Below are 27738 nucleotides of genomic sequence, written 5' to 3' on the forward strand. Positions count from 1 at the left end.
TGGCAGCAATGGCCTGGGGATCCCCGACATTCACAGGCTGGCATACAGGCACTCTCGCACAGCGGACAGGGTGGGGCCTAGCCTGCAGCACACCCCAGGGGGGAGGTGGCGTGGGGGAGGGGAGGGGGCTCACCTGGAAGGGCAGATCCACGGTGCTGCTCCCAATCTGGTTCACGTTAGGCAGGGACCCGCCATAGTACTGGCCACGGCTCGGGCCCAGCTGCAGGTACTGGGATTTCTGGAGCTGGAGCTGCAACAGAGAAGCTGACAGCTATAGCGGGGGGGAGGGAGAAGACACCTCCGGAGCACACTCTGCGGAGCGCCATTCCCAAGGGCTCTACGTGTGACACCAGGCGCGGAGGATGTGGACTTCCGCGACTCAGATCCTCAAAGGAGCCGTGAACCAGCAGAATCAGACCCAAGATGCCCCAGGTGGCCCACCCCAGGCAGGGAAACTCGCCTCCCCATCCGGGAGGGTGCTGCCTCCGTGAGCTTGAGGGAGCCTCACTGGCTGCTTCGAACAACTGGTGACTAAGCAAGAGTATCAGGTGGACCTGGAGCCTGGAAGCCTGAGCAGGCGGCCCCTCACCCACCCGGGGGAGCCATTTCTTATCACGCCAAAGGCTGTGTTCCTGGGGCGCGGGCCAGAGGCTGCGAATTTACGCCCGGACACGGGAGAAATTGTCTTTCCACTGGTCTGAATCAGAGGGGCCGGCTCTGAAGTGCAGCGCTGGCTTCTCAAAGTACAGCATGAGCTGGCCTGCCAGATCCTGCCTGAGTCCTGAGGAGTCTGGCCCAAGCCCCCAGAGCCCCTCTGCCTGTCCCACCCATCTCACCCACTAGAGAACCTTCATCCAGGCTGGCCGCATCCCTGCACGGTCCTCCGCCATTCACTCACATGTGGATTTGTCCCCCTGGGCCAGGACTCAGAATCAAGAGCCCGGGGCTCCCTGACGGGTCACAGCTGCCTCCGAGCAGGGCTGGGACCCGGCCTTCCCTCGCCAGAGCATCCATTCCACTTTGCCAGGAATAGCAGAGGCTCCTGACCCGGCTGACACCATCGGTGGCCTTCGGGCAGGTCCCCGAGGCCCATCAATCTGCCCTGGGATGCCGTGCTGTGACCGAGGGGCGGCCGCTGGGCACCAGGGGAGGGGTGGGCGTCCGCCCCGGCCTGCCGGGATGGTTGCTAGGGTCGACAGTGTGTACACAACAAGAGCAGCTCACGTTCCCTCACAAACAGCTCCTGGCAGTGCGCCGCTCGCTGGCCGCCCACGCCGCCCCACTCTCCCACGCCAGCCCCAGCTTCCTGGGGGGCCTTGGACACCGGAGGGGGAAGCGGAGCTCAGGAACTGGCCGCTGGCCCGGCTGAGCACCTCACCCAGGTAAACAGCTGTTTCCTGTGAAGGGCGGCAGGGCCGGGAAGGAGCCTGACCCTGCTCCATGCCTCACGGGTGGCTCTCAGGCATCTGTGGACCCAGACCCTGGCTCCCAAAGCTGGAGATGTTCGCCACGAACACCCCGGGTCCCTCCTCCCCAGGGCCCTGGGTCACGCAGGATAACACAGGCCAGCCCCTGGTCAGGAGGGGCCAGGTGAGGCCAAGCAGGGTGGGCTCGGGTATCCTTGGACCTGAGACCCGCCCCCCAGGCCCTTCTAGTGTCTGAGCCACAGAGCAGGAACCCACATTTATCCCCACCTCTCAAGTACCACCTGGCCCTGAAGGCTACAGCCCCCTCCTGGGCCTCAGTTTCCCCTCCCATAGAGTGGGCTGTCCAGACTGAGTGTGTGTGTGCGTAAACACCAGGCGTGTGATACAGGAAGTGCTCGCATCATACCTTCTGGGCCGAGGGAGCCCAGAAGGGGAATGCGCTGCTCACGGCTGTGTGTCTGCGATAATGCTGGCCCTCCTGGCCATCTCGGCCAGAGCCTCTCCTTTCCACAGGGGCCCCCAAACCCCATCCACTTTGTTGCAGGAATGTCAGGCTTTGTGGTATGGCCTCTGGAGTGGAGCTGGTGTGGGGCCCCTCTCTTCCTCTGGGGAACCCCCGTACTCATTCTTGGTTGTACGTGGAGCGCCACAGGCAGGCCTTCCCAGGTGGCTCAGTTGGTAAAGAACCTGCCTGCAGTGCAGGAGACCTGGGTTTGATCCCTGGGTTGGACCTGAGTTGGGAAGAGCCCCTGGAAAAGGAAATGGCAACCCAATTCAGTATTCTTGCCTGGAGAATCCCACGGACAGAGGAGCCTAGTGGGCTACAGTCCACAGGGTCACAAAGAGTTGGAAAGACTAACACTTTCACTTTAGAGTTAACCTGGCCCAGGGCTGTCTGACCTTTGCTCCCAGCTCCTGGGAAGTGAAAGTCCTGCCACGTAAAAGTGTGTTTGTTTGCCTGGGGCCTCGGGCCACACTGGGTATCTCTGCTAACAGAGGTAGGGGGCTCAGGCCACTGAGGTTCTCAGTAAGTAAGTAAGTAAGTAAGCCCGTGCGCTGTGCTCTAGAGCTCACGATCTCTGATAAGAGAAGCCACCCCCTCAGAAAGGCCAGGCACCGCAACTAGAAAGGGCCCCCGCCTGCCACAACTAGAGAAAGCCTGCGCACAGCAACAGACCCAGTGCAGCTGTAAATAAAAACAAATGCATAGATAGAACTAAGAAACAGACCATGACCATGAGTATGAAGGTCTTCAGCGACTTCTGAGTCCTTCCGTGAACCGGTGAGCTGTGTGTAGTGTTCTTTTTATTTTTTTTCAGTTGCTCAGTCGTGTCTGACTCTGTGACTCCAAGGCCTGCAGCCCGCCAGACTCTTCTGTCTATGGAATTCTCCAGGCAAGAACACTGGACTGGGGTGTTCCAGAAATGGCAAGGAAATGTTGCCATTTCCTTCTCCAGGAGATCTTCCTGACCCAGGGATGGAACCCAGGTCTCCCGCACGGCAGGCAGGCTCTTTACCATCTGGGCCCCCAGGGAAGCGCTAGTATAGTATTGGGAACCCTCAGTCTCTGCAGCTGGTGTCAGACGTGAAGGCGGTCTTAAGGGCCCCTTAACTGTTGCAGGGGCTGACTGCTGTCCCATGCCTGGCCAGGAAACCCCAGGAGTAGGCAGACGCTGGGGTGAGGAGGTGCCAGCCTAGGCTCCACCCGTGGGCCTGATGCCTCCAAGGGTGCCCAAGGAGGCCAAGAGAGTGATGCTACCGGGCAGGGTCTGACCACCTGCTGGACACAGAGCTCAGGCCTCTTCCCCTGTCAAACCACAGTCCTTCCTGCATCCCTCTGCCCGGAGAGAGGTTCTCGAAAGTACTTCCTACCCTACCCTCAGCCTCACCATAAACCCAGCATCCAAGCCAGGGTCTAACACTCCGCAGCACCTGCTAGTGGAACAAAGGAGCACAAGAACCCGTGAGTGAGTACTAAAATGAATAAGAGAATGAGCATCATGGCTCCCGTGCTCGGGAGCGGACGTCCACGAACCAGGCGACCGCTCCACTCGGAGGCCACACGAGGACCCTTCAGGACAGCCCCTGCTGCCCTGGGGAGGCTTGTGCCTGCCCCTCCCCTTGCCCCGCTCTCGTGGGTTTTGGCGGGAAGGCAGCACGGCAGGGTGGTGACGCCTGGACAAGACCTGCTGACCTGGAGGAGTGGCGCCTCTCAGGCTCCCCTTAGCTTCTGGCCCAAGGGTCAGACAGCCTGGGGCTCAAGACCAGGCTCCCCCGCTGTGAGCGCAGGCCTCGCTCCAGGTGCGGAGGGCGGGCAGGTGCCCTCTCACTCACTCACAGGGGCCTCCCTGCCCTCTGCTCTCCCCACTCCTCACTCCCTCCAGGCGTCCAATCCCAAAGCACCCCAAGTTTGTGCTCCCCCACCCCAGGGAGCCGCCTGTGACAGCTCCACCTCCACATCCGCCCTGGAGGGGCCTGACACCCCACTCAAGGAGCAGCCCCCCAAGTCACCTTCACATGGGCCTCTGGCCTTGTTGCTGTTGTTGTAAGGCATGTGGGGTCTTAGCTCCCCAACGAGGGACTGCCTGTCTAATCCTGCATTCGAAGCGCAGAGCTCTAACCACTGGACTGCCGGGGAATTCTCCCTGTTGTTGCTCTTAACCTCCGTTTTCATTATCAAAGGTTCAGGTTCACAGAAAAACTGCGAAGATGGTAGAGGGAGGTCCCAAATTGCCCAGCCAGCTTCCTCTAAAGCTACCCTCTTCCTCCACTGAGTTAAAAGGGATAAAATCACAACAATAAGAGCTCCACTGGCCCAGACTCTTCTGACACGCCCCTTGGTGTGTCTAGCCACACTTGTGCGCTCCACAGTGCCTGGCCCTCGACTTCCCTACTGCTGCAGTGGCTGAGACTCTCTGCATCCAAGGCAAGGGGGTGGGTGCGGGCCCTGATCAGGGGATCCGCATCTGGACCCCCATCTGGAACCCGCCTGCCAGTGCAGGGGACACGGGTTCGATCCCCGGTCCGGGAAGATCCCACAGGTCGTGGAGCAACTTAGCCCACGCACAACTACTGAATTTGTGGGCTCCAACTAGTGAAGCCACAGCAATGGGAAGCTCGTGCAGTGCAACGAAGAGAAGCCCCCATTCAGTGCAACTACAGAAAGGCTGCTCACAGCAACGAAGACCCAGTGGAACCAAGACTAAATACATACTGAAAATAAAAGATCTTGTGTGCCGCCGCTGAGACCCAGTGCAGCCAAATAAATTCAATATTAAAACAAAACAAACAAATGCCTGACCTGAGACCCTGTCTACCGTCCCCATCCTGCCCCCACCAGGAGGTGGGCCCCCGAGATTCCCGGCCTGCCAGTCACAATGTGTCTGGCGCTGACCCTGCATGTGGCCACACCAGGGCCCCAGGCAGTGCTGCCATATATCTGGCCTTGCCTCCCACCAGCATTCTGCAGCCCCAGATCTTTCCAGAACGGCCCAGTTCACGCCTCTCAAACCTTCCTGCTCTCAGGTGTGAACCAACCAGCCAACTCCGTGGGGCCACACCCTAGGGTCAGCGATGGGGCCGATGGGGCCACACCAGACAACCAGAAGCACAGCACTGAGCTTAGCCACCCTCTGGCCAGCATCTCCCCACCCCACGCGCTGCAGACGGCACCCCAGAGCACCCCCCCCACCATGGGGCACAGAGCCCTTCTCTGTATCAGCATATTTAAGCATCACAAATATTCTGTCTTAAGTATCCCGGGCTGACTGTAACCAATTCCCATCAAGTGGGTGGCTTAGAACAACAGGAATTCACTCCCTCACAAGTCCAGAGGTGAAATCCAAGATCAAGGTGTGGGCAGAGTTGACTCCTTCCAGAGCCGTGGACGGAGGATCCATCCCCAGCCTCTCTCGGCCTGAGGGGGCTCCGGGAATCCTTGGCTCACGGCTCCGACCTCTGCCTCCATCTCCACACAGCCTTCCCCTCTGTGGCTGTGTCCCACACCCTCTCCTTTCTCTCAGAATAATACCTGTCATTAGATTCAGAGCCCATCCTATTTCAGAATCGTCTCATCTTGGGACCCTTAATTACATCTGCAAAAGTGCTCTTGCCAAGGAAGGCCACGTTCCCAGGCTATGGGGTGAGCATGAAGACATATCTTTTGAGGGGACACAACGTAATCTAAGACAGGGCCTTTGAGGGGGTTCCCGGATGGGAAAACTGAGGCTGAGCAGGCAAAGGAACGGCCTAGGGCCACCAGGCTCAGAAGTGGGCAAGCAGGGCAGGGACTCCACTCCTGGAACCTGAGTCCTGGATAACCTTGCGGACCAGCGGGTGGCTGGGATCGCAGAGCGTCACAGAGGCGACGTCACATCACAGACCAGAGCACAGCACCTTGTCTGGAAGCTTCGAGTCAGAGGCATCAACCCAACCATGTCGGCTCTGTCAAGGTGGGGATGCGGCACGGGCCTCACTGTAGAACGCCCCCTCAGGGGCTTTCCCTGGCGGCGCTAGTGGTAAAGAACCCCTCTGCCAAGGCAGGAGACATCAGAGACGTGGGTGTGATCTCTGGGTCGGGAGGATCCTCCCTGGAGGAGGAAACGGCAACCCATTCCTGTATCCTGCCTGGAGAACCCCATGGACAGAGGAGCCTGCGGGCTACAGTCCACAGGGCCACAGAGAATCGGACTGAAACGACCTAGCCTGCACACACGCCTGCAGTGCAGGCCGAGGGTTCGATCCCTGGTTGGGGGAACGAAGATCCCAAGTGCCTCTGGGAAACCAAGCCCCCATGCCATAGCTACAGTCTGCGCAGCACAGCCAAAGGCTCCAGCACGGCGACAAAAGGTTCTGTGCGCTGCCACGAAGGCCCAACACAGCCAGAGAGTGAGCAGACTCTTTAAAAGGCCGCCTCAAGTCCTGCCTTAGCCCTGGGGCACCTGTCTTTAGGCAGGAAAGCCCCACTGGTCCTCCCTGACAGCCTGAGTCAGGACCGACCCCCCACACCCATCCCCACTGCCCCTACAGAACGGTGGGGAAATGGCGACTTCTCCAGCTTCCCCCAACCCCCTTGCTGGCAGGACCTCACGGGGACAGAGTTGCCCTTCGAGGTGTGTTTCCCATTTCTGTGTCCACACCCCTACTGGGCACGGCCCGCCCACATCCTGGCAGCATCTGAGGAGCTAGGAGGAGTGGAGGCCACAAGGCTGGGGCACGACTGGGGGCCAGTGGCCCTGAGAAGGCATGGCAGACGCAGCCACCCCCCCAGGGTAGTCCCAATCCTTCGCGAGACCCCCCAGGATGCAGCGAATTCCCATCTGTCAGCTCTTCCCAGGCCTCGCTCTCTGGAAAGAGCCAGCCCTGCTCGGGCCCATCACAACCACCATGGCAACTGGCCAGCCTCCTAATGAGATTAAGGGGAGTGGCCACACTGAAGGCTGAGCTCTGTCCTGCAAAGCCAGGGCAGGCGCGGGGGCCACAGCACAGGGTCCGGGAGGAGCCTCGAGCTCTGAGCAGACCTGTTCCCCCCTCTCGCCATGAAGGCCTACACTATCTGGCCCCTTGCTCCCCACAAGTCACCGCACTCCGCCCACTGAGGGGGCTGCCTCAGGGCCTTTGCACTGGCACTCCCTCCTCCAAGAGGTTCTTCCCGCTGGGCCGGCCCAACACGGTGCACCTCTCCACTGTGGAGTCACCTCCACGGCTCACTCTCCAAAACCACTCGAGGTCTGTCTCTTCCCATCAGACCGCCAGCCCCGAGAGGACCCTGGCAGAGCGGTGCGGCATGGCATCCCTGTGGGGACTGAGAGACCAGACGCCGGAAGAGCCTGTGAGCGCAGAAACGATGACTGTGTGCTTGGAATCCCAGGCGGGGCCCGTGTGCCTCCTGTGCCCCCGTGGGACAGAGCACCCTGCCTCTGGGGCAACTGAGGCCCAGGGATGAAGGACAGCTTCCCGGGTGCACAGCCAAAGAACCACGCATGAGAGGGCAGTGGAGAGCAAATCCATCGAGAAGGCACCCTTTGGGGACCTGAGTGCTGAGCAGAAGCCCAGGGGATTCTCACACCCTGGCCTGAAGCCCCGCCCACTGGGCTCCCCAAGGCGGAGTCCTCAGGAGGTTGCTGACGTCAGAGGGGCCCTTGAAGGGGCCACTTCTGGAGGCTGCCCCCAGGAAGGGAGGGACCTAGGCTTTGCCAGGTTCTCCAAGCATTCCAGCAGCTGGAGGGGCCTTTGCAGGGAGCCCCCGAGAGCCCCTGAAAACCTGACTCTGAATCTCATGGAGCTGCTGCTGCGTTCTCCAGAGCCAGCGTTCCCCACGGGTGCCTGTGCCCCACTTTTGTCTGGCTGTGGCCCTGCAGGTTCTTTCCAAGGAACTGGCCCCAAGAGGCTGCCCAGTCTCAGCTGCTCAGCACCAGACGAGAGTTTGAGGAGGGGAGGCAGGCCCTCCCGGGCTGCGTTCACCACAGCCGTGGGACGACCTGTCTCTCCCCACACCTCTGCTGCCCACCCCGGGAACGAACACCTGAGGCTCGGGCAGCCTGCTGCGCCGGCACACGCACCCAGCCAGGAAGGCCCAGGATTGCTTTTCTCTTTTTAAACTTTTTCTTTTTTTTATCAGTCACGCAACAGAAAGTGAACCACTTTAAAGTGCACAAATCAGTGGCGTCTAGTACATTCACAGTACTGTACGGTCCCCACCTTTAGCTAGGTGGAGAGCATTCTCATCACCCCAGAAGAGACCCAGTGCCCATTAAGAGTCGCTCCTTAGCCCCCTCACAGCCCCACAACCACCAACTTGTTTTCTACTTGTCTGCTGCTGCTGCTAAGTCGCTTCAGTCGTGTCCGACTCTGTGAGACCCCACAGACGGTAGCCCACCAGGCTCCCCCATCCCTGGGATTCTCCAGGCAAGAACACTGGAGTGGGTTGCCATTTCCTTCTCCAATGCATGAAAGTAAAAAGTGAAAGAGAAGTCGCTCAGTCGTGTCTGACTCTTAGCGACCCCATGGACTGCAGCCCACCAGGCTCCTCCATCCATGGGATTTTCCAGGCAAGAGTACTGGAGTGGGGTGCCACTGCCTTCTGCATTTGCCTGTTTCTGACATTTCATGCAAAGGGCACTGGGTTTCCCAGGTGGCGCTACTGGTAAAAAACCAGCCCATCAATGCAAGAGACATGAGAGGTGCGGGTTCTATCCCTGGGTTGGGAAGATCCCCTGGAAAAGGAAATGGCAACCCACTCCAGTATTCCTGCCCGGGAAATCCCATGGACAGAGGAGCCTGGCAGGCTTCAGTCCATAACAGTTGCAGAGTCAGACACGACTGAAGTGACTCTAACATGCACAAAGGGGATCACACACTATTTGTCTGTGTCTGGCTTCTTTCTCTCGGCGTGTTTTCAGAGTTCATCCGCCTTGTAGCATGTGTCAGAGCTTCACTCTTTTTTATGTCTGAGTTGACATTCCACTGCACGGACGGACCACGCCGTGTTTATCCATTCATCTGCCGATGGACGTGTGTCGGCCCACCTCCTGGCGACTGTGACTAGTGCTGCTGTGGACGTGCATGTACAAGTGCCTGCCTGAGTCCCTGCTTTCAAATCCCTCAGGAATACACCTACAGGGAGAACTGCTGAATCATACGGTAATTTCATATGTATCTTGTTAGGGACCGCCAGACTGGCTTCCACGCTACCACACCGTTCTACATTCCTACCAGCGGTGTACAGGGTCCCAATTCCCCCACGTCCTCACCGACACTGGCTAATTCCTGCTGTTTTGACAGTGGCCATCCTGACGGTTGGGAGGGGGTACCTCATTCTGGTTCTGATTCTCATTTCCCTGCTGACTACTGATGCTGAGCATCTTATCATGTGGTTACCGGCCATTTGCGTATCTTTGGAGAAATGCCAAGTCCTTCGCCTTGTTAAAAACCGAGTTGAATGTTTTTTTCCTTATTGAGTATATATTCTGGGTCTTTTTTTTTTAATTGGAGTATAATGGCTTTACAATATTGTGTTGATTTCTGCCGTACAACGTCAATCAACTATACGTATTAGTCGCTCAGTTGGATCCAACTCTTTGCAACCCCATGGACTGTAGCCTGCCAGGCTCCTCTGCATGGGATTTCCCAGGCAAGAACACTGGAGTGGGTTGCCATTTCTCTTCTCCTGACCCAGGGATCGAACCCGGGTCTCTTGCTTTGCAGGCAGACTTTAATGTCTGAGCCACCAGGGAAGCCCTTGGTTAATCAGCTATATGTATACCTATATCCCCTTAAGCCTCCCTCCCAACCCCACCATCCCACCCCGCTAGGTCATCAGAGGACCAAGCTGAGGTCCCTGTGCTCTAATGCAGCTTAACATTCTGAATCAACCTCTTGTCAGAGCCTGGTGGGCCACAGTCCACAGCGACCTAGCACACGCGCACAGCTCCATGGTTTGCAGACCTCTTCTTCCTCTGCCCTTCCATTCTCTTGACAGTCTTCTGACGCACAGACGACTTCAACGCTGACAGGGTCCACTTCCGCCCTTGTGCTTGTGGCGCTTCCTTCTAGGAATTTTGCAGGTGGTCCTCTTCCATTTCGGTTCTTAGTTCATTTTTAATTCACTGTCATTGGGAACGCCCTGACAGTCCTCTGGGTAGGACTCCCGCACTTTCTCTGCCAAGGCCCTGTTTCAATCACCAGTTAGGGGGACTTTCCTGGGGGCTCAATGGCCAGGACTCCCTGCTCCCACTGCAGGGGGCTCAGGTTCGAACCCTGGTCAAGGGTCTAAGAACAAGTGCAGCCAAATAAATATATTTAAAAAAGAAAATCCCTAGTCGGGGAACTAAGACCCCACGAGGCAGATGCAGCCGAAAATAATAATAACTCACTGTTGTTAACTTTGTTGCTACCCCAGCCCCACCCCAGCATGGGCCCCCACACCAAGGGAGGGTTCCACAGCGAGGCGAGGCCAGGCTGACCCCCCCGAAGTGTGCCTGGTACGCTGGAGTTTCTCATGACACGTCTGCTGAGCACAGGAAGGAATAATGAATGAGTCAGGGAATGAATGAAAGCGTCACAGGCATGCGGCCGAGCTCGGATTCCAGGCTGAGTCACTCCAGCCCCCGGCCCCTGGCTGGTGGAGACACTCCCCAGCTGCCTCCTTGCTCGTTCCCAAAGTGTAAATACAGAACCAGATACACAAACACCGAGTGTGCCTCGGAATGCCTTTAATCAGACTCGGCTGCCGCTGCCAAATCCCCAACCCTGGCGGAATCAGAGGGTCCACTGTGAGCACGTTTTGTTTCCTTCGGCGGTGGCGGCTGTTGAGCCCAGACGCTCGGGCTGGGGAGGAGGAAGGGTCCCTTGAGGTCTGAGTGCAGCACAGCTGGCGCCTGGGGGCCTCTCCCCCGGCCCGCCAGCCAGGCGCCCACTCTGGGTGGGACCCTGAAGCAGCCCTCAGACGGAGAGGGCTCCTCTCCACTTGACAAGTAGGGAAACTGAGGCCCTGGGGGAATGACAGGCTCGCGCGGAGGCCACCTGAAAAGGGGACGGGGCCTCCGGTACGATCCAGACTCTTGCCCTGGCAAACTGCAACTTCCTGGTGGCCCAGAAGGCCGTCCCATGCCTCCTGCCTCTGGGCCCTTGCACCCACCTTGCCCTTTTCTGGAACCTTCCATGGAGCTCCTTCTCATTCTTTGGGTTTCAGCTCAAACATGACATCTTCAAAAAGCTTTTCCTGACCCCTTCCTTCCGAAATAACCCTCTGGGGACTTCCCTGGCAGTCCAGTGGTTAAGACTCTGCACTTTCAGCACAGAGGGTGCAGGTTCGATTCCTCATTGGGAAAGTAAGATCCCACGTGCCATGTGGTGAGGAAAAAAAAAATCTCAGGCCACCATAACCAAATCCCACAGAATGGGCGGCTTGTATTTCTCACAGCTGTGGAGGCTGGAGTCTGGGAGGAGGCTGCCAGCACGGCCTCCGGTGAGCACCGTCTGCGGGAGGCCGCCGTGGCCCAGGGTCCTCGCGTGGCCTTTCCTCAGGGTGTGCTCAGGGGCAAGTCTCCCTCTTAAGAGGACACCCACCCTATGGACTCAGGATGCCCCCTTATGACCTCATGTCACCTCAAGCACCTCTCAAAGCTCCATCCTCCACCTCTGGTCACACTGGATGCTAGGGCTTCCACACAGCAATCTGGGGGCCACAATCTGGCCCACAGCCCCCTCTCACGGGCAAGCAGCTGGCCTGTGTCTGTCTGGTGGGCCAGCCAGCCTGACAGCTGGGGCCCTGCGTGCCCAGCCTCCGTGAGCGCCTAGGGGACCAGCTCTCATCCCCAGGAAGGGACCATCGACAGCTGTATCTGGAACTGGGAAGCCCAGAATTGCCCCACACCCCGTGTCCTCTGAGGTCACCCTTGGCTGGCCAGGCCCAGGCAAAGCCAGGGAGCCCAGGACTCTCCCAGCAGAAGCCCCCAGTACAGGATGGGACGGCCTGCGAAGAAGGGTCTTCTCTGGGCCTGGGCTTGGAGAGGCCGGAAGTCAGTGAGGCAGAGGTGACAAGAGATGCATGCTAAAAAAAAAAAAAAAAAAGAGATGCATGCTGCCCCCGGGGCTGCTGGTAAGAGAGACACGATGGGTGGAAAACCACAGCTGGCGTTTCTGGAATCAGCTGCCTAAATGTAAGGTCCCGTGCCTGCTCACCAGGGGCATGTGTGAGGCAGCACCAAGGAGAAGGCCCAGCCTGGGGTGAATCCGCTCAGCCCCTCAACTCGGGCTGTAGGCCCATATGGAACTTCAGGATGGGACCCTGTCTGAAAACAGCTTTTGCAGCTGTGATTAGTTAAGGCTCTTGAGATGAGGTCATCTTGGGTTTGGGGAGACCCCTAAATCCAGTGACTGGTATCCTTACAGGAAGAGAGCACGGAAGACAGGAAGGAGGCCAGGTGAAGGTGGAGGCAGAGATCGGGGGACACAGCTGCAGACAAGGAGCCTCAAAGGCTTACCAGCAGCCCCCAGAGCTGGGAGAGAGGCCTGGGATGGGTTTCCCCTCGGAGCGCCGAGAAGGGTCCAACCCTGCCCACATCTGGATCTGCGGGCTTCCTGTCTCCAGAGCCATGACGAAAGAGAGCTCTGGGTTTTGTTTTTTCCTGTTTTTGTTTTGAATCTCTGTTCGCATGCTCAGTCGCGTCAGTCGTGACAGGCTCTTTCCAATCTTTCCAATCCCACGGACTGTAGCCCTCCAGGCTCCTCCACCCATGGGACTCTCCAGGCAAGAACACCGGAGTGGGTTGCCATGCCCTCCTCTAGGGGGTCTTCCTGACCCAGGGATCAAACCCGAGCCTCCTGTGGCTCCTGCAGCGCAGGCAGATTCTTTACTGAGGAGCCACTGGGGAACCTCTGTTTGGTAGTATTTAATGCTTGTGATTTTTTTTTTTTTTTTTTAACTGCACTACGCAGCGTGTGGGATTTTCCCTGACCAGGGATCAAACCTGTGCCCCCGGCAATGAAAGCATGGAGACTTAACCACTGGACTGCTAGGGAAGTCCCACTATTATTGAATTCTTACATCATTATCAAATTCATTTTTTCCCCCCAAAGCAGACCGCTTTTACTGAAATATAGTTGACTTACAATATTGTGTTAGTTTCAGATGTAGAGGAAAGTGATTCAGTTATACAAACACAGACATATATATGCACACACACACATCCATTCTCAGATTCTCGTCCACCGCAGGTTATTACAGTGGAACGGAATACAGTTCCCTGTTCTATATATCAGTAGTCGGTCCTTGTTGTTTATGTTATATACAGTAGTGTGTATCTGTCCTTCCCAAACCCCTAATTTATCCCTCCCTCCCTACTCCTTTGGTAAACGAAAGTTTGTTTTCTAGGTCTGTGAGTCTGTTTCCACTTTGTGAATTCATTTGTGCCTTTCTTTCGGAGTCCATACATGAGAGACGCCACGTGGCATCTCTGTCCGGCTTGCTTCACTGAGTGTAACAGTCTCTCGGTTCATCCGTGTTGCTGCAGACGGCATTACCTAACTCTTTTCTATGGCTGAGTAATACTCCACTGCATAACTGCACCACATCTTCTTAATCCAGTCATCTGTTACTGGGCACGTGGGCTGTTTCCACATCTTGGCTATCGTAAACAGTGCTGCTGTGAACACTGCGGAGTATGTATCTTTTCAAATCAGAGTTTTCATCTTTTCTGGATACATGCCCAGGAAGAGACTTCAGTGGTTTCAAGCCTCCTGGTTTAAGGTTTTTTGCTGTAGCAGCCTCAGGAAACTAACTCTGGGGGCCCAGAGAGGAGGCAGGGCCTCTCAGAGCCGAGCTTGGGAGAGGCAGGGACCTTGAGAATGGATGATCAGGGAAGGCCGGATGATGGGAACCTTCAAGTCAGTACTCCACGGTGCAGACTGATCTAGTAAGCGTCCAGGCAGAGGGAGTATTAGGGGCAGAAGCAGAAGCCCAGGCAGAGAGGGAAGAGAAGGCCAGGCCGGCTGCGGTGGGCCGTCACTGCAGTGGTGAGGAGGGCAGGACTGATGCCCAGACCAGGAGGGCACAAGGAGGCAGTGAACGCCCAGGTGGAGGCCCGGGGGCAGGTCCACCACAGCAGCCCTGACAGGCTGGGGTCGGGGGGTCTTGGCACACTGGGGGCTGCAGAAGGGCCTCTCCCTGAAACACGCTCCTCCTGGGAGGTCCTCGAGGTGTTCTCCCCCAACTCTACGCCAACCCCACCCCAGGGTCCGAGGGGCTGCACTGCACGGGGCCGCAGCGGGCGCAGAGCTCAGCCAGGACTACATGCCTGCCTCTGGCCCGCATGCGGGCGCCGCCCCCAGGGAGGGGCCTGGGAGCCTGGGCAGGGTGGTGGCCGCCAGCCCGGGCGCCACACACTGATCTGGGGCCACAGCCTGTCACTGTCAGGCCCACAGGGGGCCGGTGTTTGCTCACCCACTCCTGCCCTATACACACCCCAACGGGCTCTGGAGAGGTGGGAGGGGCCCCAGGTGGGACGCAGGGGAGCCATGCTTTACAGGCCCAAACGCAGCGCGGAGACAAAGCCCAGTGTGCCGGCAGGACAACCAGAGACGCTTCTCCCTGCTTCCACAACCCTGTGTCCGTGGGAGAGGAGGCCGACTACCCCACAGGCCCAGGAGGACCTGCACGTGAGCGCCGGCCCCGAGCCCATCCGTCCGGGCACCACGTCCCCAAGTGCCTGGCTGAGCAGCCCCCAAGGCAGGCAGCCGAGCCCAGCACACGCTGAGCTGAGGTCCCTTCCAGACGGCCAAGCGCACTGGTTGCACCTGTGCCCTCAGGAAGCTCTCCCGCCTCCATGGGGGCTACTCAGCCCTGGCCCAGCAGGAGGGTGTGGGGGAGGCCTCGGGGCTGGGTGGGGAGGGAGACTGGAGGCCAGAGGGGCTTCCCAGAGCGAGACCAGCAGAATGGAGTGCATTTTGAAAGCAGATCAGGCTTGAAGAGCTGCCTGTTTCTATTCTGACTGTGGTCTAACTACCATGACTCAATTTCTGGAGCTGATAAGATCTAGATTTCTGATATTTTTAAGTCCAAATCCCTTAGACATTGCAGTTCTCTTCTGGTTTTGCTTATCTACAATTCATTCCGTGCAACTAATTAAACTGAAGAAGCCTGGGAATGAAGTTTGGAACAAGGTTAATAAAGTTCCTTGCCTGCTAACTAACAACAAAAAGACAAGAAAGAGGGGGGCATTCCGAACAGTGCCTGATCCTGAGCCCTGGCAGCCGCACTGGGCGGCAGGGCCCAGTGGGAGGGGGTGCGTCTATGGGGGCATGAACCCTGACCCCAGGCCCCCTACGTCCACCCCCTACCCTGAGGCACGATACCAGCTTCCTGGGGCAGACCTAACAAATGACCATAGACGGGGTGGCTTAAAAGACAGGACCCTCAGCGTTCTGGAAGCCAGATGTCTGAATTCAAGGTGTGAGCAGGGTTGGACCCTTCAGGAGAGAGAATCTGTCCCAGGCCCCTCTCCTGGCTTCAGATGGTTTTCAGCAGTCACTGGTGCCCCTGGGCTTGGAGACATGTCACCCTGATCTCTGCCTCTGTCTTCACAGGGCCTTCTCCTGTGTGACTCTGTTCTGTCTTCTTAGAAGGACCCGGTCACTGGGTTCAGGGCCCACCCTGTTCCAGGATGACCTCACACTACTTGAGGTTCTTTGCTGTTTCTGTTGTTTAGTCACCGAGTCGTGTCTGGCTCTTTGCAGCCCCATCGACTGTGGCCTGCTAGGCTCCTCTGTCCGTGGGATTTCCCAGGTAAGAATACTGGAGTGGGGTGCCAGTTCCTCCTCCAGGGCACCTTCCCCAACCTGGGACCGAACCCGCGCCTCTTGCACTGGCAGGCGGCTCTTCACCGCTGAGCGGCCGAGGGAGCCCAGAGGATGAACTAGTGGGCTAATAATTAAAAACGACCTGGGAGCTGAGGCAAAGAGCAGCTGAGAAGCATTACCCATTTCTTCGTTTTCCCTCTGGATGGGACGAGAGTGCCAGAGACCCTATTTCCAAATGAGGTGCCACGCACAGTTTCCGGATAGACACGAACTTGGGGGGGCTTCCCTGGTGGTGCAGTGGCTGAGACTCCGTGCACACAGTGCAGGGGGCCAGGGTCCAACCCCTGGTCAGGGAACTAGATTCCACACGCCGCGACTGCGACGCGGCGCAGTCAAATAAGGAAATGAAAAATGCTGTTCAAAGTGACAATAAATATATTTATTTTTAAAAAACTAAAGACTAAAGAATAAGTTGAGGGAGTGAGGCTACTCTCTGACCCTAAAGTCACCCAGTCCTGTGTCCCCGTGAGCCCCACGGCACCTGAAAGCCCCAGCCCCAACCACGGTCCTGCAGCCTGCGGGCCCCCGGGCGCTGTTCCCGCCTTCACTTCCTCTGCTGTCATCGTCGGGCTGAGGGTGAGGCCAGGTCGGCACACAGACCCGCCCAGCACATGTCAGCCGCGGAGGACATGCCCAGACCCTGAGAGGCAGGTAGCCAACAGCTCTGCTGGGAGCCTGGACAGTGCTCCTGCCCCGTGCCTGCAAGCCCACTTCTGGGAACTCTCCTGGGGAAGATCACCCAGGAGGCAGATTTACGCACGAGGGTATTGTCCTGCGGCGTCATCGATAAGAGCCCAAGACTGGGGGAAGGACTGAGGCAGGGCCTCATCTCTGAGAAGAGCAGGGGACATGTGCGCCCCAGGGCAGGGGGTATGGATGCTGGGGAGTCCTCCTTCTATCACCATGTCTGGACCATCTCTGTGGCTGGTCCATGCAGATGCAGGCTGACCCGGGAGAAGGCTGGGCCACCCACTTTCCAGGGAGTTCCCAGGTGGGAACAGAAGCTGAAATGTGCGGGTTGCAGGGTGGCCCACAGCACCAGGCATGCCCCATGGGGGACTTCCCTGGAGGTCCAGTGGTTAGGAATCCAGGTTCCCAATGCAGGGGGCCTGGGTTCAATACCTGGTCAGGGAACCAGATCTCACAAGCCGTAACCAAGAGTTTGCATGCCCCAGTGAAGATCGAAGATCCCGCGTACTGTAACTAAGATCCAGGCAATCAAAATGCATTAATTAAAATGAATTTTTATTAATTATTTTTAAAAATTAACAATCCCCATCGAGTGCAGGGGGAAGTCCAGGTCAAAGGGAAGGCCACGACAATCCACATAACCTGGGCACTGAGGCCACCTGGGCTTAAGGGGGAGACCAACACACCCGGTTCATCCTCAACAATCCTGAGACTGACGTGAACCCGAAAACGGGCCAGTGGGATCGATGCACCCAACTGTGATGGGTTCTGGGGACAGGGCCCCCCTGGAGGCCATGAGGAACCCCCCAGCTGGAGGCTCTGCAGAGGTCAAAGAGGAGGCTTCCCCCTACCCAGGCCAAGGGGCCTGGGGAGTGGTGAGAGTGTGATCTCACACACGAATGGCAGCTCACAGATGTCTTCCCGGTGTCCTTGGAGGGTGCAGAGGGGCACCTCCAGCTCCAGGCAGGCCTCCCAAAAGGTTGTGGGAGGAGCAAGCACGCTGGGGTGATGTGAGGGGATGCTGGGTGGGCAACAGGGTGAGAAGCCCCTAAGTGACAAGGGCAGCGGAGATAGATGGTGACAGCAAGACCTAAGGGGCATCTTCCTACACCCCAGCCAGGTGCTGTCTCAGCCCCTGGTGCAGGTCAGCGTGGGCACAGGCAGTGGGTAAACTTGTGCCCCTAAAAACTTAAGTTCACATCCTCACCCCAGAAACTGGAGACTCTGACCTCATTTGGGAAGAAGGTCTTTACAGATGGAATCAAGTCCTTGGGATGGAGAGGTCTTCCTGAGTTTTCCAGTGGGCCCTAAATCCAATGGCCAGCGTTCTTACAGGAGACAGAGAGGATGGCGCCTCCCTCGTGGTCCTGTGGCTGAGACTCCACCCTCCCAGGGCAGGGGGCCTGGGTTCCATCCCTGGTCAGGGAACTAGATCCCACATGCCACAACTAAGCTATCACTGGCTGCAACTAAAGACCCCAGCTGTCGCAACTAAGACCCCGCACGGCCGATAAAGGCAGAGACAGGAGAAGAGGCCGTGAGTGGGGAGACGCAGTCAAACCCAGGAGCGCTGGAGCCGCCAGAAGCTAGATGAAGCCACAAAACTCCTCCCCCAGACCTTCAGAGGGAGCCACGCGCCTGCTGACACCTCGATTTCAGACCTTCGGCCTCCAGGGCTGTGAGGGAATAAACTGCTGGCTTAAGCCCCCAGGCTGCAGAACCGGCTTCAGCAGCCCCACGACACCAGGAGCCAGGGATGGCCCAGGTCAGGAGGGGCGCGGCGGGTGGGGGTGTGGGGGCGGCAGGCCTTGAGCCCCTCCCCCACGCACAGACAGCGACTGATTACCTCTTTCTTTCAACTTGAAAATGAACCTGAACTCCAGCCGGCCCAAAGATCAGCAAGCCACATACGCCCACCTCAGCCTAGCAGCTGTCACCGCGCTGCCACCTCAGGCTCTCTTCCAAGTGACAAGGGGGCCCTGAAGATGCGGCCAGGGTGCCCACATGCCGGCCCAGCTTCCCTCTGGGCCATACCGGACCCATCACCCCGGGGCACTGACTCACAACCTGCCTCCTGGGGGGCTCCGAGGGGACAGAGACCAGCAGGAAACCATCTAGCTCCATCAGGCACCACCCGCCCCCTGCTCACAGGCCCCTCTGACCATCCAGGGCACAGGGCTCTCTAGGACACCCACCCCACCCCCGCACCCCGCCGGCCACAAAGGGCCCTGAGGCAAGAGACAAAGCAGATGAGCATGTGCCCCTGGCCTTCCAGAGCTCCCCACGAGCTCCTCCATCCAGCAGGCACCAAGCCCACTGCCGGGAGCACTGCCCTGAACCCGACACAGCCAGGAACTCCTGACACTTGAAACGTCAGGAGGGTGCCGCCACATGTCCCAAGAGGTCAGGCAAGCCAGGGCCAGATCCAGCTTAGCAGCTGGTGACCCCAGCAACGTGCACACCCACCTGCCCTTCCCAGGGGCTTTCTCCTCCATTCCTGAGCGGAGCTCCAAGGGGCAGGGGCACTGGGGAGGACGGAGACAGGAGTGGGGAGACTTAAGGGTAGATGCAAACACGTTTACTAATCACGGATGCACTGCTCACAACTGCCAGAAGGCGGACACAACCAATCCGATGAAGGGATAAAAACAGACGTGCTCCAGCCGTCCCATGGAATAGTACTCAGTCATAAAAAGGCCTGACGCACTGACACGGGATGTGATGAGGATGAACCTTCCGAACAGGCTGAGTGAAAGCGGACAGACGCAGAAGGCCGCAGCGCATGAGACTCCACTTACACGCAGCGTCCAGGGGCAGTGAGTCCAGAGACAGAGAACAGATCACAAGTCACCAGGACCTGCCAGAGGGGTGTGGCGAGTAACAGCGACTGCTAACGGGGGCCGGCTTTCCCTCTGAGACGACAAAAACGTTCCGGAACTAGACAGACAGGACAGCCACCCAACACTGTGCATTTACTAGATGCTGTTTTATTCGCTTAGAAATGGTGAGTTTGGGGAACTCCCTGGCAGTCCAGGGGCTGAGACTCAGCACTTCCTCTGCAAGGGGCACAGGCGCCACCTCTGGTTGGAGAACTAAGAGCTCACAGGCTGAGCAGTGCGGCAAAAGAAAAAAGTAGATTTTATGTTTCGTGAACTTCACCTCAGTTTACGGCCATCCTTGGTGTTCCCTGGCTCACGGATGCATCACACCCGTCGCTGCCTCCACCCTCACACAGCCTTCTTAAAAAGACACCAGTCGCTGGATTCAGGGCCCGCTCAGCTCTGGACGATCTTAAGATCTCTGACGCGGTCACACCTCCAGGGATCCTTTATCCGAAGGTCACAGTCTCATGCTCCAGGGGTTAGGACTTGGACATACGTGTTTGGAGGACACCATTCAGCTTACTCCAAGAGGGTTGTCATAAGGCTGACAGCCTGTGTCTGTGCCAATCCCCTCACCCCCCAAACCTGTGGACTGCCACGCTCCAGCCCAGAGACCACAGGCAAACGCATACCCTCTCGGCCTCAGCCGGCTCATCCTCAGCACCGGGCTGGGCGTGCCTCCCTGGCAGGACGGAGGAGCGGTCAGGATGGTTCTCACAGGGAAGCACCTCGTGCTGGGACACGGCGAGTCTGCACAGGGACACCAGGGGTCCACAGCACACGCACACAGACCCCCAGCTCTGCGCCCAAAGACAGAAGACCCCACCCACCCCTGGGGCACCCTTGGCCTCACTGGGACCCAGACGCCCCCCAGCACTTGAGCGTAAGGACAGGCCACGTTGCTGTACCTCTCAGGGAACTGGGACCTCACCAAGAGCCGGTGGACCTACTTGGTGGAGGGTCTGCTATGGACTGAATTGTGTCCCCTGCCCGCAAAATATACAGGCTTCCCTGGTGGCTCATATTATAAAGAATCCATCTGCAATGCAGGAGACCCGGGTTCACTGGGTCGGGAAGATTCCCTGGAGGAGGGCACAGCCACCCACTCTAGTACTCTTGCCTGGAGAATCCCATGGACGGAGGAGCCTGGCGGGCTACAGTCCATGGGGTCGTGTCCAGTAGAGTTGGACATGGCTGTGGACCAACACTTTGAAATACGTGTCCGCAACCTAATGTTGGGAACCTGGGAATGTGACCTTATCTGGAGACAGGGCCACTGCAGATGTCCTCAGTTAAAGCGAGGTCGTACTTGAGTAGGACAAGCCCTAAGCCAACGACAGATGTCTTTTTTCTGGCATGTACGAGCTTAGCTCCCCAATCGGGGATTCAACCACTGGGGAAGTCCCAGAATCCTTTCCCCCCCCCATTTTTAAAGATTTTTTTGGTCACACTGTGCGGCATGTAGGATCTTAGTTCCCCAAGCGGGGACTGAACCCAAAATCCCCTGCAGTGGAAGCGTGGCGTCTCAACCACTGGCCCGCCAGGAACAGTCTCAGACAACTGGTGTCTTTGCAAGATGAGGAGTGACACCGACACGCGAGGGGCAAGGCCTTGTGGAGACGGAGAGAGGTCGGGGTGACGCGGCCACGACACAGCAACACTGAGGGAGCCAGAAGCTGGGCCAGGCAAGAAATGATCCCCCAGTGCAGAGCCCTTGCAGGGAGCACAGCCCTGCCCGCACCTCGCCTGGAACCCCTGGCCTCCAGAACACGAGAGGACCCATTTCTGCAGCGGATTCACCCAGTTGGTGGTGCTCTGTTATCACAGCCCCAAGGCTATCATAAAAGCACCAAGACAATGCCGAGGTTCCACTCGTCCGTGTGTGCTGTATGCGGAGAGAGACAGATGACTCTGAAACTCAGAGTTTCTTCACCTTGACCCTGAACACACATTGCATCCAGAACGTGTGAACATGTGTCTCTGTTTGTAGCCGGAAAAACGGACCCTTTGTAATTGAATCTTTCACAATAGCTATCATTTATTTGGCTGCACCGGCTCTTGGCGGCAGCACACAGGACCTTTAGCCGTGGCCTGCAGGATCTAGTTCCCTGACCAGGGACTGAACCGAGGTCTCCTACACTGGGAGCATGGAGTCTTAGCCACCCGACCACCCGAAAAGTCCTGCAGTTCAACCTTGAATCTCATCACCGACAGGAGGACACAAGCCTCCAGCCAGGATACCGGCCCCTGGAGACCGGGGCTGCGTCTCAGCAAGCGGCCCCTCAGCCCAGGCGGGGAGAGGAGCCTGACTTTACACTCGGACGGGCCACGAGGGGCCCCGCGCCTCCCTCTGCCCCTGCCGTGGAAACCTCAGGCTGAGTTTATGACAGGTGCCTGAGCCGCTTCGGGGCAGTGGGGCCCCGGGTGCAGGGGAGAGCGCAGCCTTCTGCACGCCGTGGGGGTCAGCACCCGGATCCCGGGCGCCGCAGGGCAAGCCGCCAGCAGCTGCTTTGGGCCAATGCCAGACAAATGACTTCTGAAAATGGCTTCCACGCAGAACTTGGGTTCTGGGTTGAAACCGCCTCGCCCAAGCAGCTCCTTCAACGTTGCCTCCCCGCCCAGGATGGCAGGGGCCACAGGAAGATAAGACAAAAGCGAGATGCCCTCATTACCACGGGCCCAAAATAGCTTTTATGCTCCATTTTTTTAGACATAGCACAACTCTGGAGTTACATAACAACACTGCATGTTGCTGTGTGGTCCGGGAGGCAAGATCCTGGACCTTTGCAGGCCCACCCCGTGCCTCTTGAGCCCTGCCTGAGCCCCTAAGACCTCCAGCCCCCAGAAGGGCCCTGGATGGCACCCGCTCCACCCAGGAAAACGGACAGGGTCAGCCCCAGGGCTGCTTCCCTCAGGCCACACTCTCGGCCTGGTGGACATGGTGTCCAGGGGCCATGCCCTCCAGGGAGAAGACCGCAAAGACAAAGCCCAGAAAGGTGACAAGGGTCACCCTCAAGCTTGTGGGGACAAGCAGCTGGACAGGCAGACACGATGGGGAGGTCATGAGATGGTCAGGCCAGAGAGGCGGCCGCAACAGGCTGGAGAGGCCTGAATGCAGGCCGAGCAGGCGGGGGTGGACAGGGAGCAGGAAGTCTCCACGGCTTCTGTCTCTCTCCCCGTCGCTTCCATGAGCAAGCCCCAGCGGCGTCCCCTGCAGGGCCCCTGCGCACCCCTGCCCCGCTCCCCACCACGCCCCCCCACACCAGGACGCCCCACAACTTCCTCCCCAACCCCCCACCCAGAGCCCCTGCACCACTGCCACCAAGAGCGCCTTTCTTTCCTGCTTTAATTCAGTTCAAACTGCGTCACGCTCCTGTTTTAAACACGCCAGTAGGTTGCCATCCCATTTAGAAATCAAAGCCGACCCCGGTTCGGCGGCTCCTGGACAAGCTAAAAAAGAGTTACCACGGGAGGCGGCTGTCCTACTCCCTGGCACACACCCCAGTCAAACGAAGACCAACGCTTGCACACACGTGTTCATGACGGCCACAAAGGAGGAAGCAACTCCCGGGCGCATGGATGAGAAAACGGACAAACAAAACAGGGGCCGTCCACACAATGGACTACCACTCAGCCGTGAAAGGAACGAAGGCGCTGACACAGGCTGCGATGCGGGCGGACTTCGAAAGCACCACCGAGCGAAGGGCAGCAAGACTGCGAAGCCCACGTGGTGTCTGAGTCCATCTATACGAAAGGTCCAGATCAGGCAAGCCCACAGAGACAGAAAGCAGACCAGTGGCTGCCTGGGGCTGGGGCAGGGGGTGGGGGTGACCGCTCACGGGGCTGGGGTTTCTTCCTGGGGTGATGCGAACACTTCCGGACTAGGTGGTGGTTGCACCGTAAACACACTAAAAGCCATTCAACTGTTCCCTTGAAGATGGCTGATTTTATGTTATGCAAAATTCACCAATACTCCATCAGTCCATGAAAACGGAACCTGAACCCGCCACAAGGCTGGCCGTGCCGTGCCATCTTCTCCCTGCCCCACCACAGGAGTCTTCTGCTTCCTGAGATGGCCACGTGCCTCTTCCCTCGGAACCTGTGTCTGGCCAGCCCCTCCTCCTATCCACGCTCAACCCCCCAGCTCTGAGAAGAGCTGTGCCCCAACACAGCTGTGGGAGGGGTCACAGGCCAAGCCCCCTCCTCCCAGAAGCCCAGCCTCACCTCAGAGCCCTGATCTGCTTCTGGCCCAGCCCTCAGCCCTGCCTCCTTTGCTGGCCCAGGACAGAAGGAGAGTCTGCAGGCCTCCAAGCCCCCTGGGGTCATGGGGGGTTGCGGACAAGGGCAAGGCCAGGCTGGCTGCTGGACTCGGGAGGCGGCCATGGCCCGCCCCTGCATGTGGCGTGGGGCTGCAGCCCTGATCCTCGTCACCGTCCCGAGAAGACAGAGCTGGGCCCTAGGGCCGCGCTTGACCCCCAGGGCCACCCCTCAGTGTCTGGGAAGAGGGAGGAGCCCTTCCTTGGCCCCTGACTGAAACCCACTTGGACCCCAAGTCCCAAATCCAGCAGCGTCTTCTCAGCCTCCGTCTCACAACTGTCAGGATTCCCACAAAGCCTCCCACACTCACGACTTCCAGCCCAGTGCCTGCCCCGCTCCCAGAGGGGCCACACAATCACCCAGGTGAGACAAGCACGTGCCTTGCTCACATGTGTGTGCAGAGGAGGTATGCACATCTGCACGCACAGGCTCACAGAAATGCACCCACAAACACCCAGTACTGAAGGCACACACGTGCACACACACCCACACTATGCACGTGTGCCCACCCATCCATGCATACATGTGCTCACCAACTGGTGCACACGGACCTGTGCACACACTCAAGCCCCTCCCACTGGGACTGCGCCTGAGACACGCCCCCGTCTCGCTCCCACACCTGCAGCAAGAGCACGCAAGGCCCTGCCACTCCCCGCCTCACCTTCCCTCACCTCCTCTGTCCACGCCCAGCTCCAAGCACCCCCCCCCCACCTCTGGTTCCACAAATGCAGAAGCTTCCTGCTTGGGGCCCCAAATTAACCCTGCAGCCCCTAAGCCTCTGTGCAGGGGGACACCAGAGTCACGCCAAACTGCCCACCCGAGCAGGTAGGGCCTAGAGTGCCTTTTCTCGCCCGGCCTCTGACACTGACCTTGGGCAGCACCCTCTCCCAGCACATGGGCACTGCCCCTACACACCTGCCCCTGCCCCCAGCTCTGCGGGAGCCACGGGTCAGCACCACCTCCAGCACTGACCCTCAGCCCCGAGTCCTGCTCCCATGACGGTGGGAGTGGGCGCTGTGCACACAGTGGAGCCCCCAGAGGTTGCTGGGAGCCCCCAGGATCTCCCCACCCACAGGCCAGCAGGGGGCTTGGCCCTTGGGGTCACCCCTCCCACCCAGCTCAGTTGCACAGGCCTCAAGCTACGAGTTTGAGAATGCAGATGGAGCTCCAAACAGCAGCAAATCGCAAGAGGCAGCAGGAGGGAACACCAACCTGTGCCAGGCTCAACCAGGGAACTTACTACAGCGCTGAGCAGGGTGGGGAGAGCAGGGCACACTTGCCCTTTAGCCGCCTCAGAGGAACGCCAGCCCTGGGGGTCCATCCGCACACAAACAGCGCTTTACCCTGGATAGGAAAATACCCTGGATGTGAAAATGATGCAAGCACAGGTGTGACCCCCAGTGCTCTGCATTTGGGTCCAGGGTCTTCACTCTGGTGTTGGTCTTTAAGCCACATTCACATATTACTTATCTTCCACTGTGGGTTGAGGGCATCCCAAATGGCGCTAGTGGTAAAGAACCCGCTTGGCAATTCAGGAGACAAAAAAGACACAGGTTCGATCTTTGGGTCAGGAAGATCCCCTGGAGGAGGGCATGGCCACCCACTCCAGAATTCTCCCATGGACAGAGGAGCCTGGTGGGCTACCGTCCATAGGGTAGCAAAGAGTTGGACGTGACTGAAGCGACTTAACACACACACACGCACACACTATGGGTTGAACTGTGTCCCTTAAAAAGATGTCCAGGTCCTAACCCACATACCTGGAACGTGACCTTGTTTGAAAAGAGGGTCTTTACAGATGTCGTCAAGCTAAAATGCAGTCATGCTGGAATGGGGAGGACCCTAACCCAGGGACGGCAGCCCTCACGGGAGAGCGGGAAGGACTGCCCTAGTGGCCCAGTGGCTAAGACTCGGCAGTCCCAATGCAGGGGCCCAGGTTCGATCCCCGGTCAGGGAATTAGATCCTGTATGCTGAATCCAAGACCCAGTGCAGTCACACAAACAAACGTTTTAAAAAAGAAAGAGCCAGAGAGGAAAGAACAGAGACACAGAGAAGGCGATGTGGAAGCAAGAGATGCTGTGTGGAAAGCTGTGGCCACAAGCCAAAGAATGCCTGACGCCCCCAGAGGCTGGAACTGACAAGGAGGGTCCTCCTCTAGAGCCCACAGAGGGAACCAACCTGGGCACCATCTTGGCTCTGGACTTTGGCCTCCAGAACTCCACAAGCATGAGAGAATAAATGCCTGCTGTTTTAAGCCACCAGGTTTGTGGTTATTTCTTGTGGTGGCCTCAAGAAAGCTGAAGGGGATGGCAGGGGACAAGACGGTTGATGGCATCACTGACTCGATGGACGTGAGTCTGCGCGTGCTCTGGGAGGTGCTGAAGGACAGGGAGCCCTGGCACGCTGCAGCTCATGGGGCCACAAAGAACTGGACACGACTGAGCGACTGGACAACAACAGGAGGCTAATAAACGCGGCACCTGGACTGTCCTGGAGCCTCTCGGGGGCCCCCCGAGGTCAGCTCCAGTGGGGGAGCAAAGGCACCAGAGCCCAGCAGCAGCAGGAAAGGCCCTAGAGAGGCGCTGAGGGGAGCACGGAGGTGCAGGCCACAGGAGGCAGCTTGCAGGGGGGCCCCCGAGGCCATCTCCACCCCTCCAGGTGCACAAACAACACCCCTATTCCTAACCCACCGTCCTGAACACAAAAGCTCTGCAGAGACCCTTCTGCTGCGTGTGGGACAGGCTCCCCAGCAGTAACACGACCAGCGGAGGAGAGGCTGCTCCTGTTTGCTCACAGAACATCAGTTTTGCTTTGAACTTGTTCCAGGTCCACACCGTGACGCTGCCCAGACCCCACGGCGTCTGCACAGGCCCTAGACCACCTTCCTAGAGATGGAGCCAACATGATGCCGGTGATTTCCCTGACCCCTTCCTTCTCCCTGCTTCCCAGGTGTGTGTGGCTTGCCTGGGGGCCAGTGGGGGTTACTGTGTGAACCCCAGTGAGCACTGCTAGTCTGCTGCCTCTGGGTGGGCCCGGGAGTAAGGGGAGGCGGCCGGCATGGGCTGCCCACTGGAGGTACGTGGCTGCTATTTCCAGGGTGGGTTTCCACACTCGCAGGCAGCACTGCACGAGCATCCAGGAGCACCTCCCTGGGCTTGCAGTTAGGTGTGCATGGAGGGGTTTCCCGCTCTGGCCCACGCCCTGGGGCTCTGTGCCTGGTGTGTTATGCAACATCTCTGGGCCTTTATGTCTTCACATATAAATGGAACATTCCAGATGGACCAAGGCAGGAATCCCAGCCTACAACGAGCCCCCAGACACTGAGCTAGGAGAAACTAGCAGTGAGCCTCACAGTTACAGAGCTGCAAGCAGACAACTCAGACCTTCACAATATAAAATAATATAAAATATCTCCCAAGCTAGGGTGCGACAGAGGACACAGGAAGGGAGCTTTGCAAGACCAACTCAGGCCCCCACAACATAAAATAATATAAAATAGCCCCCAAGCTAGGGTGCGACAGAGAACATGGGAAGGGTGCTTTGCAAGACCAACTGGCTCTTGGAGGACGGTCTGGTGGGTCCTCAAAAATGAAAGAGAATTACCACATGACCCAGAACAGAGCTCAGGGGTTGAAACAAAAGCTTGTATGCCCACGTTCAGAGCAGCACCAGTCACAGTCACCAAAAGGTGCAAACAACACACACGGCCACTGACTGAGGAGACACAAATTCAGTCCACCGAGCTGCGGATGAAGCGTTGACACACACCACACCGCGCTGTAAACTCGAAAACACCGCGTCTCCGCCCTGGCAGGAAACCAGGTACACAGCCCAGCGGAACAGGACTGAGAGCCCAGAATCAAACCCTGGCATGCACGAACAATCAAGACAAAGGAGCAGGACTTCCCTGGCAGTCCAGAGGTTAAGAACTCACCTGCCAAGGCAGGGGACAGGGGTTCCATCCCTGGTCCAGAAAGATTCCACATACCGTGAAGCCCACGCACTCTAGAGCAAGGCTAGGCGGTAAGAGAAGCCGCCGCAAGGAGAGGCCTGTGCAGACCCC

The 27738-nt window shown here is 58.1% G+C and overlaps 1 protein-coding gene across 11 annotated transcripts in view; it reads right to left on the reverse strand.

Annotated features, from left to right (window-relative positions):
• Positions 1-27738, reverse strand: part of CRTC1 (CREB regulated transcription coactivator 1) — an 84931-nt gene that overhangs the window by 32787 nt on the left and 24406 nt on the right. For all 11 annotated transcript variants that reach the window (XM_027969384.3, XM_060416199.1, XM_027969382.3 and 8 more), the window contains exon 2: positions 134-250. In XM_027969384.3, coding sequence (XP_027825185.1) covers positions 134-250 — 117 coding nt within the window. The remainder of the gene's footprint in view (positions 1-133; positions 251-27738) is intronic.

Source organism: Ovis aries, chromosome 5 (assembly GCF_016772045.2).
Source record: "Ovis aries strain OAR_USU_Benz2616 breed Rambouillet chromosome 5, ARS-UI_Ramb_v3.0, whole genome shotgun sequence".
Lineage (NCBI taxonomy): Eukaryota > Metazoa > Chordata > Mammalia > Artiodactyla > Bovidae > Ovis > Ovis aries.